The sequence below is a fragment of the Amblyraja radiata genome, chromosome 33 (genome assembly GCF_010909765.2).
Source record: "Amblyraja radiata isolate CabotCenter1 chromosome 33, sAmbRad1.1.pri, whole genome shotgun sequence".
Taxonomy (NCBI): Eukaryota; Metazoa; Chordata; class Chondrichthyes; order Rajiformes; family Rajidae; genus Amblyraja; species Amblyraja radiata.
In genome coordinates, this window is record NC_045988.1 from 2,114,910 (window position 1) to 2,133,053 (window position 18,144).

An 18,144-nucleotide genomic window follows, 5' to 3' on the forward strand; every position below is an offset into this window, starting at 1 on the left:
ATAACTGATGGTAGAAGATAATTACCATTTTTTAAAATTTCTTCTTCCTTATGCCTGACAACTGACAGCATTTAAGCCAAACACTTAAAACACCTACGCACGGAAGACTATGGGCCAAGTGCTGTAAAATGAGATTATTACAGATGTGTGTCCGCTGGTCGGGTTAACCTAGTAGGGATCCTTGATGATAGATGCCGCCTTCTCTAGGCAAAACCTCATCTAGATGCGTTCAATGGTGGGGAGGGCTGTGCCCATGATGAACTGGGCTGAGTCCACCACTCTCTATCGCCTCTCGAGTTCCCGTGCTTTGGAATTGCCATGCCAAGCACCCATTCTATGTTGCATCTGTAGATGATGGTTAGAGTATTTGGTGACATGCTGAATCTTTTTAAACTTCTAAGAAAATGAAAGCACTGGTATGTTGTCTTCATGATTGCATCTATATACTGGGCCCAGGCCAGGCAATATGAAAACTGAGGAATATGAAGATGCTAATTCTCTCTGTAGCTGACCCACCATTGAAAAGTGGCATGTGATCACCTAGCATACCCGTTCTGAAGTCAATGATTAGTTCCTTGTATCTATGATGTTGATCGAGGACTTGTTAAATTCATTTTTTATTCGGAAGCCCAAAAAACTTGAGTGTTTACATCTGTTTTAGGTTCGCATCCTGTTCCGCATGCTACTGACGTTCCTTCCAGTTGTGGCCCCAACCACTTCAGATGTAATTCTGGTGGATGCATTGTAAACCATTGGGTGTGTGACTCTTACAAAGACTGTCGGGATGGTTCTGACGAGGAAGGTTGCCCAACTTTTTCAGGTAAATGCAAATTGTGATAGATTGTCCAACACGACATTACTTAGATCTTCACTTCATTGGAGATCATTTATGTTGAAGGATATTGGGGGCTCCTTTTGTGCCTCTTTCTTGTGGTAGCTTTGAGTTGAAAGTGCTTGCCACCATCAGTAAATGTAATGTGGAAATGTATTCCATTCATAAATATTACACTGTTAACTTTGATCAGAGAAAATCCTAAATTTACCACAGCTGGGGCTCGTTGAAGAAAGATTGGAGTTAATGCCACATTCATTCCTGTAAATTTTGCATGTGCGTTGATATTGCACCAAGAACCATTCTCCAATACATGTGCATGCACGTATTTTTATAATAAAGTTTGTACATTTGTTTTAGTTGGTGCCATTATTGGCAATTGATTTTCCGACATCAAGGGCTATGATCTTCCAGAATATTGCTTTTCAGCTGCTGTTGTTTAACAAGCCATTAAAAATATTTGTTGAACCAGGGTGGTGCATTGGACAGTTCACTTGTCAGATTCTGCTGAACGCAGCATTATAGCCCAGGCCATCACTTCCCTACCATTGAGGGGGATCTATCACAGTCGCTGCCTCAAAAAGGCTGCCAACATCATCAAGGACCCACACTCATCTCTCCGCTGCCATCAGGTAGAAGGTACAGGAGCCTGAAATCTGCAACATCCAGGTTCAGGAACAGCTTCTTCCCCACAGCCATCAGACTATTAAACATAACTCCAAACAAACTCTGACCTTTAGACACACTGATCTGTTCTGTATTTATGCCTACAATATTCTGTTGTGCTGCAGCAAGCAAGAATTTCATTGTCCTATCTGGGACACATGACAATAAACCTCTCTTGACTAGTGGTAACTTGTGAAAGACAATATCCAGATGCATATGCACCTCGTGTTGCATTTGAGAGACTGGCATAGAAATTGTGTTAGTTATCCTGTGAAGAAGACTAGGTGCATTACTAATTAGTTGTTAGTGTCTTGATGCTTTTAATTACATTAAAAAAAAAAAAAAAAAGTTGTTTTGGTAGTTTTGGTTTTGGGGCTACAACAAGCCCTTTGGCCCACCGAGTCTGTGCCAACCAGCAATCCCCTTACATTAGCACTATCCTGGGCAGGGTGTTGCATAAAACCAATATCACTGGATGTTGCATAAAACATAGAATGTTTATCTGCAAACATTGCATTTCATCTTACTGACCGAGGCTGGTGCATGCCTATTATACTTGATGAACCTACCCTACCTACCAAGGGGTTGAATGATTTGATATTTTGCCTGAAAGGGAAACTTCATTTTTCAATGCTCATTATCACTACCCTCAATAATATGATGTGTGTTATGTGTGATATTCTTCTTGTGTTAACTTTTCGTTAGTGTAATCAGAATTGATTCATGAAAATTACTTGAATCCACTGAGTACTGAATTAACTAACCACTCACCAGTCTGGGTTTTGTCTAATAGCATGAGAAGCTTTGGGATCTCATGATTGCATTTTACATTGGCAGTTAACAGAACAACTGTTCCCACCACTACAACACGGCCTGCTGGAAGATGCAGCATCTCAGAGTTTCCTTGTGCTCGAGGCCGTAACTGCATTCCCAACTGGAAGCAGTGCGATGGTCACCAAGATTGCCGTGATGGATCAGATGAACTCCATTGCCGTGAGTACTTGTATTCATCAACTTTGCAACCAAATTATTGAGTTAGTTATAATGTCATAAGGAATAGGAGTAGGATTAGGCCATTTGGCCTATCAAGTCTTCTCTTCCGAAGGTACACAAAATTGCTGGGGGAACTCAGCGGGTGCAGCAGCATCTATGGAGCGAAGGAAATAGGCGACGTTTCGGGCCGAAACCCTTCTCTTCCATTCAGTCATGGCTGGTCTATCTCTCCCTCCTAAACCCATTCTCCTGCCTTCTCCCCATAACCTCATGATGGAACAAAGTAGGTGCATTCTTAAAAGATATCATTCCAGAAGTAGGGATTGGCTTAAGTATTGTGCTTCAAAAACATTTTTGTAACGAGTTGTGATCTCTTCTCCATTACCAGTTCTCCCCTATTATCATAATGGTTTGGCCGTAGTATCTCCTACAGGTGTTATTGCATCCATGTATTTAATGTACCATCAACTGGTAGTAATTGGCGTGAATCAAATGAAAAAGGGGGTAGAACAAAAGAAAACCTGGTGAATGATAATATTGGACACTGGCTGCAATCTAAGGCCATCTTATTGTGATATGGGAGTACATTGGTTGCTGGCTCTCTGCTATGAAACCTATGCTGGGGAAAATAGAATATAGCAACCCTAAGAACACAACGTTTCTTAAATGCTGAAGCATTTCTTGTTTATTGTTCTCAGTAGAGATAAGCAGGTTTCCAATCACGTTTTTTCAGAAATAACCAGACCAGTCAGTATCTGCAGTATGCTGAAGGATTATACTTGAAATGGATTTGCTTTATATTTAATACGCAGTTTGACCTGATGAGCATTTGCTTCATTTTGATTAACTTATGGTTCTTTAAAATCTTGCATCTTATTGGAACGGTTTAATTTTCAGCTACACATCCTCCATTACTCTGCTCGAATGGAACTGTTTGTGACGATGGAGAGAGGTGTGTAGGTCAATTGGAACAGTGTGATGGGTTTCTGGACTGCTCTGATAACAGTGACGAGAAGAACTGCTCAAGTAAGTAACCCGTGTAAATATGAAGAGGTTGTGAAACAGCACCTTGCCTGAAGTAATAGACAGTATTTGAGCAAGGAACTGAAGAGAGAGTCTTAAGATGTAGCAACTTTGGATTGTGGTGAAGCCATTGGGATTATGAAAATTAAATTTACGAAAGCATTTTTCTTGATTTATGTGTTGATGTATAGGTTAGTATAACTTTTTGAAAGAAGCATAGATTATTGATTAAAAAAAAAATAATTGGGCATTATAAATATCTCAGCTTCTGCATGATGTCATGCCCTGGAGCAGAAGCTTTAATCTTAGGAATGTAGAAATAAAAACATGTAAAAATGATGAAATTCTGAGTGACCCACGATGCCCATTGTTTTCCCAACATATCAAAAGTCATCTCCAGGATGATAAATGAACATGTTATGTTTATATTTACCCAGAAATACTGAGGAAAATATCTTTGATGTAGACAAATTTCATTGTTAATTGCTTTTCATGGCTGGCTTTGAATCCTAACTTAAGTGGGAATAGGACTCCTACTACCCCCTGTAATGGAGCTTTATCTTTTCTAAGAGGACTGTATTGATGTTTCTTACCTAAATATCTAGAAGTTTCAGTCACAAAAATAAATTCTGTTTGTGCGCACAATAATATGAACTTTTTTTTTTCTTTTTAAGATGACAAAACAGTGTACAAAATACGTTATCTTCATTGGTCAGCTGATTTTAACGGAGCAATTTCTTTAACCTGGAGCAAGCCAAATAATATGAAATCCGCATGTGTCTATGTTGTATACTACAGGTATTAAAATCCGCATGTGTCTATGTTGTATACTACAGGTTTTATAAATGTCTGTCATCTTTCCCATTATTACAGGACAAAATTGAATATTCCTCCGGCTCAGTATCATTCACCTCTCAATTCTATTCATAACAACTTAGATTTCTAGTTCACATTTGAACCTAAATTAATGATTTGCCATGTGAATTACTCCAGCATTTTGTGTCTTTTCTTGGAAAAACCAGCATCTGCAGTTCCTTGTTTCTACATTCTCTCTCTGTAAAGCTTTCCTATCCATGTACCTGTCCTAATGTATTTTAAACAATGTTACAGTGCCGGCCTCAACTACCCCCTCTGGCAGCTTGGTCCATATGCCCACTATCCTCTGTGTGCAAAGGTGGCCCCTCGGGTTCACAAGTTATAGAATTAGGCCATTTGGCCCATCCACTCCGCCATTCAATAATGGCCGATCTCTGCCTCCTAATCCCATTTTCCTGCCTTCTCCCCATAACCCTTGACACCCGTTCTAATCAAAACTTTCAAATCTAATCAAATCTATTACAACTTTCTCCTCTCACCTTAAACTTATGTCTCCTTGTTCTCGATTCCTCTGCTCTGGGTAAAAGACAGTGGAATTTGCCTTATCTATTCCATTCCCTTAAGATCATATACTCATGTTGAAAGAAGCCAGAGATGATGGGAAGAATAGGGGAAGAGCAGGGGAAAGGAGGACAGCAACCAATTAAAAATGAAAGCAATAGGTTTAGTTCCAAGTGTCAAACATGAATAAACACTGGAAATGCACAGTAGATCAATGGACCTGTGACCAACAAAGCACTTCCACGTGGTCGCCATGGCATTAATCTTCACTCCATATTCATTTTGTTTAAGTATGTTAGGAATTTCTAGAGTTTGACCATTTACTGTTGGATGACATTTTTCTCTCTTTTAGTTTGGTCGGTGGGGAATGGAAGAGCTTGGAAGCTGGCAATAAAACGGCTATTATAATAAATGTTTTGAAACCTGACACAACCTACCAGGTGAAAGTGGAAGTGCAGTGCCTAAATAAATTCCACAAAACGAGAGACGTCATTATAATACGAACACCTGAGGGCTGTAAGTGAATTTTACTCTTTTAAATACGATTTTCCTTAAGGTATGTTTACAGAAAATAGATTTGCTCAAAACTGAAGTTGATTTTACAGTTCCTGTAAATGCGAGGCAGTGTCAGATTGTTGACCCAATTCCCTAGCCTGGTGCAGTAATTGGAAGAGATGGTGCCAAATATTTTTGGCATGCACATACTGCTGTGCGTTTTCCTGTGGCGCATTGAAAATGATTACATTAGCTTCATTGTAATGCCTGACCACGATGCACAAAAGAGCTGCTGGTCAATAGAAATGTAAAATAGCAAAGTTTCCTCCTAATAACTTTGTTCTTGCTCCTATGACCTAATGACCTAAACTTAGATCCGGTATCGTATGTTTCTGTCGACCGTGCTATCAGAAACTGAGGTGGAGAGAAGCTGCCACATTTTGGAATACCTTTAGTTATATTCCCAGATCTTGCCCATGTAAATATCTTGAGTTGATGAAGGGATCAAAGTTTGTTTGTTTGAATTTAAAAAAAATATATAGCTACATTTCCCTGTGTTGGTTTGTTCATTTTACTTTTTTGCTATTTGCAAGGATGTTGAAATATTGATAGAGTTCTACATTTTCAACGGCTGTTTAATTCAGCAGAATATTCTGAAGCACCTTGTCAAGCAGTGTTATCTGACTGTTTTATTCCACGCAGAAATTAGAATAGAAACCAGAAAAGGTTTGGTCAAAGAGGTATCTTTTAAGTAAAAATGTTAGGAGGATTGAGGGGCAAGTGGATCTAAGAAAAATGTTCTTGAGCTTAAGGGCATGTGTAACTGGGCAGTCTTTCCAAGGCCATTGGTGATTTTAGTTTATAGTTTAGAGATACAGCGCGGAAACAGGCCCTTCGGCTCACCGGGTCCGTGCCGACTAGCAATCCCCGCACATTAACACTATCCTACACCCACTTGGGACTTTTTTACATTTACCAAGCCACTTAACCTACAAACCTGTACATCTTTGGAATGCGGGAGAAAAACGAAGATTTTTGAGAAGTCCTACACAGGTCACGGGGAGAACGTACTAACTCCGTACAGACAGCACCCGTGGTCGGGATCGAACCCGGGTCTCCGGCGCTGCATTCGCTGTAAGGCAGCAACTCTACCGCTGCGCCACAGTAACATGATTTAGATTGGGAACTGAGCATTGAAATGCATATCACAGTGAAAGAAAGGCAGGAAGCTAGGAACAAACTGAGGTGTGACTGTTAGTTAAAGATAGTTAATAAAAGAATAGAGAGGTGTGACTTGAGTTCAGAAACTAAGAAGTAGGCAAGGTTTGAGAAGAGATGAGATATAAGGGCAAGATTTCCTACGGTTGTCATCTTTAGAATACTGCCAGTGTCAAGTGTTGGTGCATGTAGGAACAGGGAGATGGGTCAAATAAATTCTTTGCTAAAGAGATGATGCAGGAAGCTAGGCTTCATATTTCTGCATCACTAAGACCATTTCTGGGGAAGGTGGGACTTGTATCGGCAGATTGGTTGTGTCTGGATTGCGATGGGTGTAGCAAGGTTTGGGGTAGCGGAGAGGGGATTTGCGAGAGCCATTGAAGGGTTGAAATTAATTTGGCAGGGATGGGACTGGCTTAGGAGTCCTGTTATGGTAAAGAACAGAGATATAAGGAGGTGAATTTTGTTATCAGTGACGTGGGAGGGATAGGCCTCAAATAACTACTGTAAGATAGAGGAACAGATATATCAATAATTCACACAAGTTGTAGAAATAATAGAAAATAATGAAAGGTGGAATCAATTGTCGATCTTTATTTCTTGATATTTACAAATTTTATGCAAAGCAAAATGTGAATCCAAATCAAACTTTTAATATTATTAATTATTTTTTTCTTCCAGTACCTGACCCTCCAGAAAGTCTCCAGTTATCTTACATTGAAGAGTATACTATTACTGCCCGATGGAGTCCTCCTGCCAATACACATGGTCTGATTCGGGAATACCTTGTAAGTCAGCATTTATATGTAATAAAACTGCTTTTATTAAATTGTTGTTTTTTTTTAATTAAACTCCTGAGGTCTTTTCAAAATCGTTACACATCAAATAGGCTGGGGCTCACATGATTTGACTTTAATCTTTTGCAATAGAGTCAAAGATCGGAACAAGGTCACGTATGAGACATCTGAGTTCCAAGAAGCTAAATTGTAAAATATTGTCCTTCCATTCGTTATAGAATGTAGTTAAACCGCTCATTTTGTTTAATCTGGAATAACATCTTTGCAGGTTTCCATGCAATGTCGGCGCTGTAAGGCAGTAACTCTGCTCCTGTGTCACTTTGCCATTTAGGGCAGCACAGCTGTAAAGTTGCTGCCTTCCAGCGTCAGAGACCCGAGTTCGATCCTGACTACAGGCACTGCCTGTACGGAGTTTATGCATTCTCCCTGTAAGGTATGTTGGCCTTCATTGCGAGAGGATTTGAGTTCAGGAGCAAGGAGGTCCTACTGCAGTTGTACAGGGCCCTGGTGAGACCGCACCTGGAGTATTGTGTGCAATTTTGGTCTCCTAATTTGAGGCATGACATTATTGCTATTGAGGGAGTGCTGCGTAGATGCACCAGGCTAATTCCCGGGATGGCGCGACTGACATATGATGAAAGAATGGGTCGACTGGGCTTGTATTCACTGGAATTTAGGATGAGAGGGGATCTTATAGAAACATATAAAATTCTTAGAGGGTTGGACAGGATAGATGCAGGAAAAATGTTCCCGATGTTGGGGTCCAGAACCAGGGGTCACAGTTTAAGAATAAGGGGTAGGCCATTTGGGACTGAGATGAGGAAACAGTTTTTCACTGAGTGTTGTGAATCTGCGGAATTCTCACCACAGAAGGCAGTGGAGGCCAATTCACTGGATGTTTTCAAGAGAGAGTTAGATTTAGCTCTTAGGGCTAACGGAATTAAGAGATATGGGTAAAAAGCAGGAATGGGGTACTGATTTTAGATGATCGGCCATGATCATATTGAGCGGCAGTGCTGGCTCGAAGGGCCAAATGGCCTACTCCTGCAGCTATGTTTCTATGTTTCTAACTATGTGGGTTTACTCTGGGTGCTCTGGTTTCATCCCACACTCCAAAGACGTATAGGTTTGTAGGTTAATTGGCTTCGGTAAAAATTAGAAATTGTCCCCAAAGTGTAGGACAGTGTTAGTGTACCGGGCGATCGCTGGTCAGCGTGGACTCGGTGGGTCGAAGGATCTGTTTCCGCGCTGTATCTCTAATGTCTATAAAGTTTACAGTGATGTTCCATCGTTTGGATGGAAGTTTATTTTGCATCTGCTGTAATTTGGTCCGACATAGGATAACCATTGGTTGTGAGGCATTTCCATAGAGTTACAGTTCTTGCCTTTGGCATGGAGTCTACCCTTGAATTACAATTAAACTATCATGACCTGTTTTGTGTTTTTTTTTTGTCTTAATACACATTAAATTCTTTCATTGGCATAATTGTACTTTTCCTGCCCCTTCCCCAACACCCATCCTCAAATGACCTTCGAACCAGGTGGAATATTCCCAGAAAGATAAAGATTGGACTTCACTGAATAGCCTTAAATGTCGGAAAGACATTGCAAATCTGCAAATAAACACCTTGTACAGTGTCAGGGTGAGTATAATACAGTGATTATCTGCCATGTTGGCCAGTGATGGTAAAACATGTTGAAATTGTTTTGTGTAGACGTTATCCAAGAATAGCCTTATAGTGCCAAACTTATTTCTACATTCAATGGTTCAATGGAGCTTTACTTATCACATGTGCAACTGCACAAACATCCTGCATACGTTTTACACGCTGATGCCGTCATGTTTTGGCAGCATTATTCAAAGTCGGGTCGGCCCGCCCGCCCGCTAGATGTACTGGAGCAGTACCCGCGAACCCACGTTGCTCTCCTCTCCTTACCTGTCCGGTAACGCCGTGACTGTACATTCATACTACGTACATAGAGCGGCACTGACCCAAATGTAATTTGATTTAGTACTTTTCCCAGGTAATTGTTTTTCTTCTCGAGCTTCCTTCACCATTCATGGCATAACCCACCACCATTTCACAGTTCCAAGATGTGATTCCCTGCTAGGTTTTTCCGCAACCTGGCAGTTTTACACAAATAATAGGGATCGTTAGTCCCCGTCTTAACTTTGTTGACAAATATATTTCAACACCAGTCACAGGCTGACATCTAAGAATGAGAATTTCATTCTAGTCCTCTCCAGATCCTAATGTTCCATCATTTCAACGCGCAACAAACATAACAAAAACATGACCGTCCTTCAAACTGTGGCTCAACTGCTCGGAATTGAAATTTGTAATCTGAATGTTTGTACTTTGCTAAGATGAATAACATTGGTAGCGTCCATTTAACCCAGTGTGATGGAGAGAGTGCCCAATAGTGGGTATTACTGAGGTAGTATTCAATACAGGCATCATTTATTTTAGTTTCGTCAGTATTAGCTGTGGGATAAATTCAACAGAATTTGTAGTTTTTGTATTCAACAGCTTCTAACATCATTTCCTTATTCTTTGCAGGTTGCAGCAGTTACAGGCCGTGGGATTGGCAACTGGAGTGTTACAAGAAACATCAGCACACAGAAAGAAGGTGGTAGGAAAACAATAACGAACAGTGTCCCTTTGATTATTTTTGAGATGCTTGAGCTATGTTGCTACTAATAGTTCTAGTAAAAATGTTTACAGCTCAATAGTATGAAATTTGATTGTTTTAATATCCTTTATGGCGGGCAGTAATTCCTAACTGGCAGTTCATGAACTTGTACAACCTGGACCGTAGTTTGACATTTAATGTACATGGAACTATCAAGTTTAAAAGTGCCTCTGTGACCTATTAGTTTAAGGGAAAAAACTCTTCCTGCGTGTGCAGCAGCCAATGCTGTGCTATAAAATCAACGGGTCGTGTCAAAGTGCAGACCATTATTTATAAAAGTATTATTTAGATTCAATATGCAGCATTTGGAATGATCTTCTTGCGTATGGCGTGCACAGCCTAAAGTTGTAAGACAGATTGTTCTATTTGATTGTGCACACCGGGTCGATTGCATTCATCGAAACAGGGCGGACCACGTGAAGGTTGCAATCTGGAATGATGAGCGAAAAAATACACTTAAATGTAATCAGACTTCATTGTAAATTTCTCTCAGTTTAGCTGTTAACATTACCACAGAATGCTGAAATTTATTTTTTGAGGTGATTCCTAGAATAAACTTTTTACCCCACATAGGACAGGAAGTTAATGTACAATGCCTCAAACGATGATTGCTGGCATTTACATTTCAAGTTTTTAATTGTTTTCAGTATTTTGGTTATCTTAATAAAGAAATTATTTTGGTGTCTGTCTGACAGGAGCCTGATACATTTTTGAGAAACGTAGTTTCATTCAGAGTTTTATTGGTAGTTCCAGAAGGGATTAACAGTGTGGAGTTATATTGCTGTGCCTATTTCATAAGGTGCAGGTGCATGCTGAGACTCTACCTGTTGAGCAGACATGAATGTACCTTCTGGCCTCTACAGGAGTGATGTTCTGGTCTCTATCTACCATATTGTATTGTGATAAATACTTTGAGGACAAAATGAGCAGCGTTAAGTTTATAGTTTAGCAATTGTTCTTTATCAAAATTAAAGTTACTCTCAATCTGTTTTGGTTAATATTTAAGGTGTGGCACACCATAAATTGGCTTAGAAACAAAGATTTTAGTTAAGATTTTAAATACTTGTATCACCAAAAGTTGTTATTGAACAACATGTAATAATCCAATGCATGTGAAAGACGATGAACATTGAGAAAGATTAGATGTAACTAACTGTACACAATTGTTGAAATAAATGACTTGGTTTTTGCATTTTCCCCCTAACAGAAATTCCACCACCAATTATTGAAGTTGTAAATTCAAAGGAAAACATGGTTAACTTGAAGCTACATTGGGATGCTGATTTTAAGGTACATTTCATACACAGTGAGTTTTAACAAATGCCCTTTTTCAGATTAAATAGCTGTAGAAATAATTTATAATTGTGCTGCACCATTTGAAGTTGTGTGTGTCAGATTGATCACTCAGAATTTTGTAAAGTAGAAATGCTAGTCCTGCTGTGTGGTTGGCAAGTTCCTTGTATGATTGTTCTGGATAATATTACTGGCCAGATGAATCTATTTAAGTTTGGCATTGGAGAAGAGATTTACAGAATAGCCTTGATCGCTGTTACTTCAGGACAAGCTTCATGACCTACAGTGGTAGGAACTTAACTTTGTTTTCACCAAATTATTTCAGGTGATCAATTATGTGCTGGATGTGTCGTGGGTCTTTGATACCCATATAAAAGAAAAGAGAACATTGAATATTGATGGAAGTGAGACATCTTTATCTGGTATGTGTGTGTGTATGGATTTGCAAATAATAATAAAAGTTACACAAAAGTTACACGACATTCATCAAAGAATTTTTGTTGTGTGAAAGCTTTTCAAACTGCTGATTCCATATGTTTTGAACTAGATAATGCTTTCTAAAATGGATATTGTATACTTCCTATATGCCCTTTTGCTTCTTTAACAAGGGCTGTTTCACTTGACGTCACATTCTTTTAACAAATAAAAAATCTTAAAGTTACAAATAACATTTATTTTCAAAAGTTCATATTTGTAGCCACGTTTTTCAATATTTTCTTCTGATCTACTTAGCAAAGTTTAATATTTAAAAATTATATTTTGTGTGATATAACTACTAGATTGGTTGCCTGGTAAGGCTTTTTAATGATATCAATGCATTTATTTATTTTTATTTATTCTACAGTTTTCAATTTAACTGCTGGAACAAAATATGAGATTTTAGCATGGGCTAAAACAGCAAAAGGGGACAGCCCAATATCCATTGCACACACAAAAACACAAGGAACCATGCCAGCTCCTCCAAAATTCAAAGCAGTACCAGTCAACCAGACTGCTGTGGATTGCAGCTGGAGTGGCCCAACCAGCGTGGTAAGTGTGTAAGAAGGAATTGCAGATGCTGGTTTAAACCGAAGATAGACACAAAAAGCTGCAGTAAAAGCCCTGTCCCACGGTACGAGTCCATTCCAAGAGCTCTCCCGAGTTTGCCCTGATTCGAACTCGGAGATTTACGGTAATGGCCGCTCGTCGGTACTCGGGGCTCTCCTGGACATTTTTCATCATGTAGAAAAATGTTCATGAGTCTGCCCATGCTTACCTGCCATTAGCGAGTCTTCCCGAGTACCTGCCGTTAGCGTTACGAGCAGTTAAGAGACGTCCCCGAGCTCCGACGTACCCGCTACGTTCATTCTCCGTGCTTACCACGAGTTTGATTTTTTTTTTTTAAACTCTGGAGATCTCTTGGAATGAACTCGTACCGTGGGACAGGGCTATAACTCAGCGGGACAGGCAGCATCTCTGGAGAGAAGGAATGAATTGAATTAAGTACATTTTATTAGCTAAATATGTATACATACCTGGGAATCCAGATTTACTACACCCACCAGTTTCCCTTCATATGAACAGTAATTAAGCATATTTTGATTAGTTTCTCGCTTTCCGTGTATCATGAGAGCCTTCATTTTCCAGAGATAACTTGGGAATAACAATCTTCTTTTCTTCACAGGTTTATGGTATTTTCTTTGCTACATCGTTTTTGGAACTGTATCGAAATCCAAAAAATGTAAATTCAACCAAGAGCAATGTTACGGTGATGGTGAACAGTGATGAGCAGTATCTATTTTTGGTAGCTATTTCATTCATTGTCCTTGATACGATGTATTGCCTGATGAAGTTCACATTGTTAAAATGTTTGCATAGAAATTTGAGAAAATAGATTTGTTCTTTTAAAATTCTAGATTAGATTTAATCTTGCGATCTTTTAAATTGGATTGATTCCTTCTAGTTTCCCAGACATAAGAGAGCTATTAACCTAATGTGAATGCTAAGCGATGCTGTTGGGAAGACCGTGAGAAATTGTTCCTCCAATGTCGGATGCTGATATTTGGTGATTTACATGTGTCATTCTTGGTGGTCCCTGGATATCATAAATAACAATGTGCTGAGTAGAGTGTGGGTTCTTTAGGAGGTGTCTTTTTAAAAACCAAAACACTTTTGGAAAGTAACAACATGGGCAACATGGTGGCGCAGATGTAGAGTTGCTGCCACACAGCGCCAGAGACCCCAGTTCGATCCTGACTGCGGATGTTGTCTGTTTTCTCTGGGATTTCCAGTTTCCTCCCACACTCCAAAGATGTACAGGTGTGTAGGTTAATTGGCTTGGTATAATTGTAAATTGTCCCTAGTGTGTGCAGGCTAGCGGCAGTGTACGAGGATCGCTGGTCAGCAGGACTCAGTGGGCCAAAGGGCCTGTTTCAACACTGTATCTCTAAACTAAACTATACATGCAGTGGTTAGTTAAAAATAGAGTTAAGCAAATCAATTCAGCTGTGTATTAGGCTCCCCTAATTGCACATCTCATGATTCTCATAAAGATAGACGCAAAATGCTGGAGTAACTCTGCGGGACAGGCAGCATCTCTGGAGAGAAGGAATGGGTGATGTTTCGGGTCGAGACCCTTCAGAGCCGGGGAGAGGGACTAGAAATATGGATGGGTGAGGTGTGAAAATGACAGATCAAAGCAGAGGATGAAAAGGAATGGTTCATTGTTAGCTGAGGGAAAGGTGTCACGGAGACATCCAATTGGTAAAATTAATCTGAAGGACAGTGAAGCTAGTCGTAGAACTGGGGTGGGGAAGGGACGGAGAGAGAGGGAAAGTAAGGATTACATGAAGTTGGAGAAAACAATATTCACACTGCTGGATTGTAAGCTGCCCAAGCGAAATATGCGGTGCTGTTCCTCACGGTTGTTTAAGATGTTAGCTATATAGAAACCTTTACCAATGATCCAGAATCCACTGACAAGAAGCAGTACAATTGAATTTTTGATAGTTAAGTCAGTCCATTCAAAGGGAGTGCATAAAATAGAGGCAGTCTCTAATTTGGATCATGTATTCCTGGCTAGAGACATGATTCGAGTTGTTGTACACTTAAATGAGCTGTCCTAATTTAGTTTTATGCATAATATTTATCTAAAAAGTATAGGTGATATGGAAAGTTTGAGATGGATAATTTTAACTGAGATCACTATTGATATTATTTCACATTTTTCTAGGTTCGTGTTGTGGAGCCATATTTAGGCCCGCCTTCTGAATATATTGCCGTTAAGATGATACCTGATAACCGACTGCCTCCCCGCTATTTACACGTTGTGAAGGAGGACAAAACATTTGCTGTACTGAAGTGGCAACCTCCATATGACCTACTGAATGAAACTTTAGTGAGTATCGACACCTTGTATGGAGATGCATCAATGCACCACAGCCTTTCCAGAGAAATTCTGTACAATGGAAATCCTACAGACAAATAAAATAACGAGGTCATATTAAAACAGAAAATGGTAGAAATACTTCAGTCGGGCAGGATCTGTGCAAAGAATGGGGGCCACAATGGTGCAGCGGTAGAGTTGCTGCCTTACAGCACCAGAGACCCGGGTCCAATCCTGACCTCCGGTGCTGTCTGCAGGGAATTTGTAGGGAGAGAAGTGAAAGCAGACATCTGGAAAGTGGAATAGGCAGCATGGCAGGCCTGTGATCTTGGATGGAGAGGACCAAAGATGATGTCTTGGTATCCTCCAGTTTCGGGGTTACAGAAATTAATATGGAATGGGGTATTTGCAGGGAGCAGGATAAGATGGATGCTGCATGGTGCAGTCAATGTACTTTGTAATGGATATTCATCTCAAACCCTTTCACTGAGATGGAGGTCAAATGGTTGGGAACATATCAGAGGAGGGAAAGTGAGAGGAGGAGAGAAACTGGCAACACAGGTGATGCATGTTTTGAGCTCTGGACAAGAACAAGAAGCAGAACCAAAGCAGTCAGTCTTCAGTGATTCCTATGTTTGTTGGTGATTTTAAATTCTGTTTCATTGGAATATTTCAGCAGTATTTGTACATACCTCATTCCCTAAAGAAATAAAAATTCCTTAAGGTATTCTCTGCCGAAATTGCAAAACAAGTGCATTCCAGAAAAGGCTGCAAAGTTTTAAATATATTAGGTGATGCTCAAAATGTACTGGCCCTGGTAAATTTGGTTTTTGAGTGCTAAAGTACTGGCTTGTGGTCAATAATTGAGTATGTTTTGATTTGGGACTGTTTTACATAGCAGCGTAGATAATTAGTATAAAATATGGCATACTATTAATAGAGGCCTTTTGATGGTGCCCAAGGGAATGAGTGGTTCCTGTCTCTGATTACAATCACCTCTGTCAGCAGGCTACTTCTGCCCCAGAACAGGAACAGGAACCATCTTCATTCAGTGCTCCCATAAATGCCGTGTGGATAACCGGCCATGCAAACATGTACAGTTGACTCTTCTGGGTTCTATTTTATAGCCAAATAGTTTCTTACTGCTGTAATCACTGAAGCCCAGTGTGCTGGTCGCTAATCAAAAGTTGTTTATGTTTCCCAGACTTATGCAATTCTTGTAAAAGATTCTATCCGTCAAAGTGAAAAACATTACAAGGTGTCCACAAAGAACAACACAGTGGAATACGCCGTGAAGCAGCTGGAACCCGGTGGAATGTACAGCGTGATCATTAGACTGTTAAACATGAGCAAAGAAGCGACTGTATCTCTAAACCCAGGTAATGCTAATTGTAAGATCTAAAAATATTTTTATAAAAAGAGTGTATATATAACCAGGCAATGGAATTAATAACTGTTAGAAAAAAAAATTCAGGCACCTTAGTTGCAAGCTTAAAGAAAGATTGACAGTCATTTGTGCCACTGACATTTTCTGGTTTCAGCTGGTTTATAGTGTGTATTATATGGGTAAACTGGGGTTTGTTTTAGGCAAGGGAACATACTGTTACCATTACTGTTGGTAATGGTATTAGTTTATTGTCACATGTACTGAGATACAACAAAAAACTAGCAGTTGATGAGCCAGATTGCCTAGGTTCACTCTACCTACCGAGAACCAGTACCTGGTACAGGAGGAGAGAAGCAAGTTCTCAGTCGTGTTAGCATGCCAGGGAATCCTAACAAGACAGGGGCTTCTCAATCCACCGGCAAAGCCCTAGACTTGTGCACGGGAAAGTCTAGGACTTCATTTTCAACAGTTGAACATTGATTGGAACTGCCAGCAAAATAGACATCAGCATGATGTTGCCGAAAATATCTCTGATTCTGTTGCCTGAAGGAGGAATGTTGTGGAGGACATTGGGATTCTGTGCTCGCATGGAGCTATATGATCTTCAATGCATAATTAGTCGAGATTCGTTCCAAAGAATTGCTTATCGCATGAGCTTCTGTTTCAGCTATGAGGCTTTAGGAGCCAAGCCAAGCGAGCAGATGTGGGAGGAAACTGGAGAGCACCTGGCAGAAAGCCACAGTCACGGGGAGAACGAGTACACTCTAGACAGACAGCACCCGTGGTCAGTGTCGGACCCTGGTCCCTGGAGCTGTGTATCAGCAGAGCTCACTGCCGCACCATTATGCTGTCTCTATGAAGCTCTTGGTTGAATGAGGAATGTTAAAAGTTAAAAGACTTTGCAGCTGTGAATTGTTACTCCGATAACACTGTTACACTCTATGTAGAACTTCGGATGTTCCCACTAGTTAGTTGCTATTTAGTTTTGTGTTGAAACAAGAAGTAAAAAATGAACAAGAGTTCCATGCAAAAATATAATTTATACATGCAACTTTTCAGCAGCAAAGCAGTAATCTCTGTGGAGAAGTACTTCTTCAAACTCTGTTGTAGAGAACATCTGACTTTACCGTGGTTGCTATCGGATATAGGAAGAGATGAGGCCATACAGCATGTCAAGCCTGCTGTTCCAGTCAATACCATGATCATTTTCCTGGCTGATCCATATTATTCTCGGGATCCTTCTAATGCAGAAATATATCTATCCCAGTCTTAATGACTTGATATTGACTACTCGCTAAGATGTATTACTCTTGGAGAAGACATTCCTCCTCAGTATTAGGTCATTCATCCCCTGCCCGACATCACTGCCCCCTAGTTCAAGACTCCCTTATTGCGGGAAATGTCCTTACAAACTTCTATGCTGTCAAATCCACTCAGAACATGCTACCGAAGATAGACACAAAAAGCTGGAGTAACTCACCGGGACAGGCAGCATCTCTGGAGAGAAGGAATGGGTGATGTTTCGGGTCGAGACCTTTTTTCAGATTGGTTAGAGATAAGGGAAACGAGAGATATAGACAGTGATGTGGAGAGAAAGATATGCAAAAAAGTATAGATGATAAAGGAAACGGGCCATTGTAAGCTGTTTGTAGGGTGAAAATGAGAAGCTAGTGCGACTTGGGTGGGGGAGGGATAGAGAGAGAGGAAATGCCGGGGCTACCTGAAGTGAGAGAAATCAAGATTCATACCACTGGGCTGTAAGCTGCCCAAGCTAAATATGAGCTTTTTGTGTCTATCTTCAGTTCAAATCAGCATCTGCAGTTCCTTCTTACACAGAACCTGCTACCATGCTGGTTCTGCAATCATAAACAAAGAAACATAGAAAATGGGTGCACGAGGCGGCCATTCGACCCTTCAGCCTGTACCGCCATTCATTGTGATCATGGCTGATCATCCACAATCAGTAACCCGTGCCTGCCTTCTCCCCATATCCCTTGATTCCGCT

The 18,144-nt window shown here is 40.3% G+C and overlaps 1 protein-coding gene across 2 annotated transcripts in view; it reads left to right on the forward strand.

Annotated features, from left to right (window-relative positions):
* Positions 1 to 18,144, forward strand: part of sorl1 (sortilin related receptor 1) — a 104,799-nt gene that overhangs the window by 73,153 nt on the left and 13,502 nt on the right. The window contains exons 31-44 of one of the 2 annotated variants that reach the window (XM_033049867.1): positions 662 to 820; positions 2,336 to 2,491; positions 3,389 to 3,517; positions 4,189 to 4,312; positions 5,244 to 5,407; positions 7,286 to 7,392; positions 8,943 to 9,044; positions 9,963 to 10,035; positions 11,303 to 11,385; positions 11,714 to 11,810; positions 12,233 to 12,417; positions 13,052 to 13,171; positions 14,600 to 14,764; positions 15,957 to 16,131. In XM_033049867.1, coding sequence (XP_032905758.1) covers positions 662 to 820; positions 2,336 to 2,491; positions 3,389 to 3,517; positions 4,189 to 4,312; positions 5,244 to 5,407; positions 7,286 to 7,392; positions 8,943 to 9,044; positions 9,963 to 10,035; positions 11,303 to 11,385; positions 11,714 to 11,810; positions 12,233 to 12,417; positions 13,052 to 13,171; positions 14,600 to 14,764; positions 15,957 to 16,131 — 1,839 coding nt within the window. The remainder of the gene's footprint in view (positions 1 to 661; positions 821 to 2,335; positions 2,492 to 3,388; positions 3,518 to 4,188; positions 4,313 to 5,243; positions 5,408 to 7,285; positions 7,393 to 8,942; positions 9,045 to 9,962; positions 10,036 to 11,302; positions 11,386 to 11,713; positions 11,811 to 12,232; positions 12,418 to 13,051; positions 13,172 to 14,599; positions 14,765 to 15,956; positions 16,132 to 18,144) is intronic. The other variant, XM_033049869.1, reaches the window with a different exon arrangement.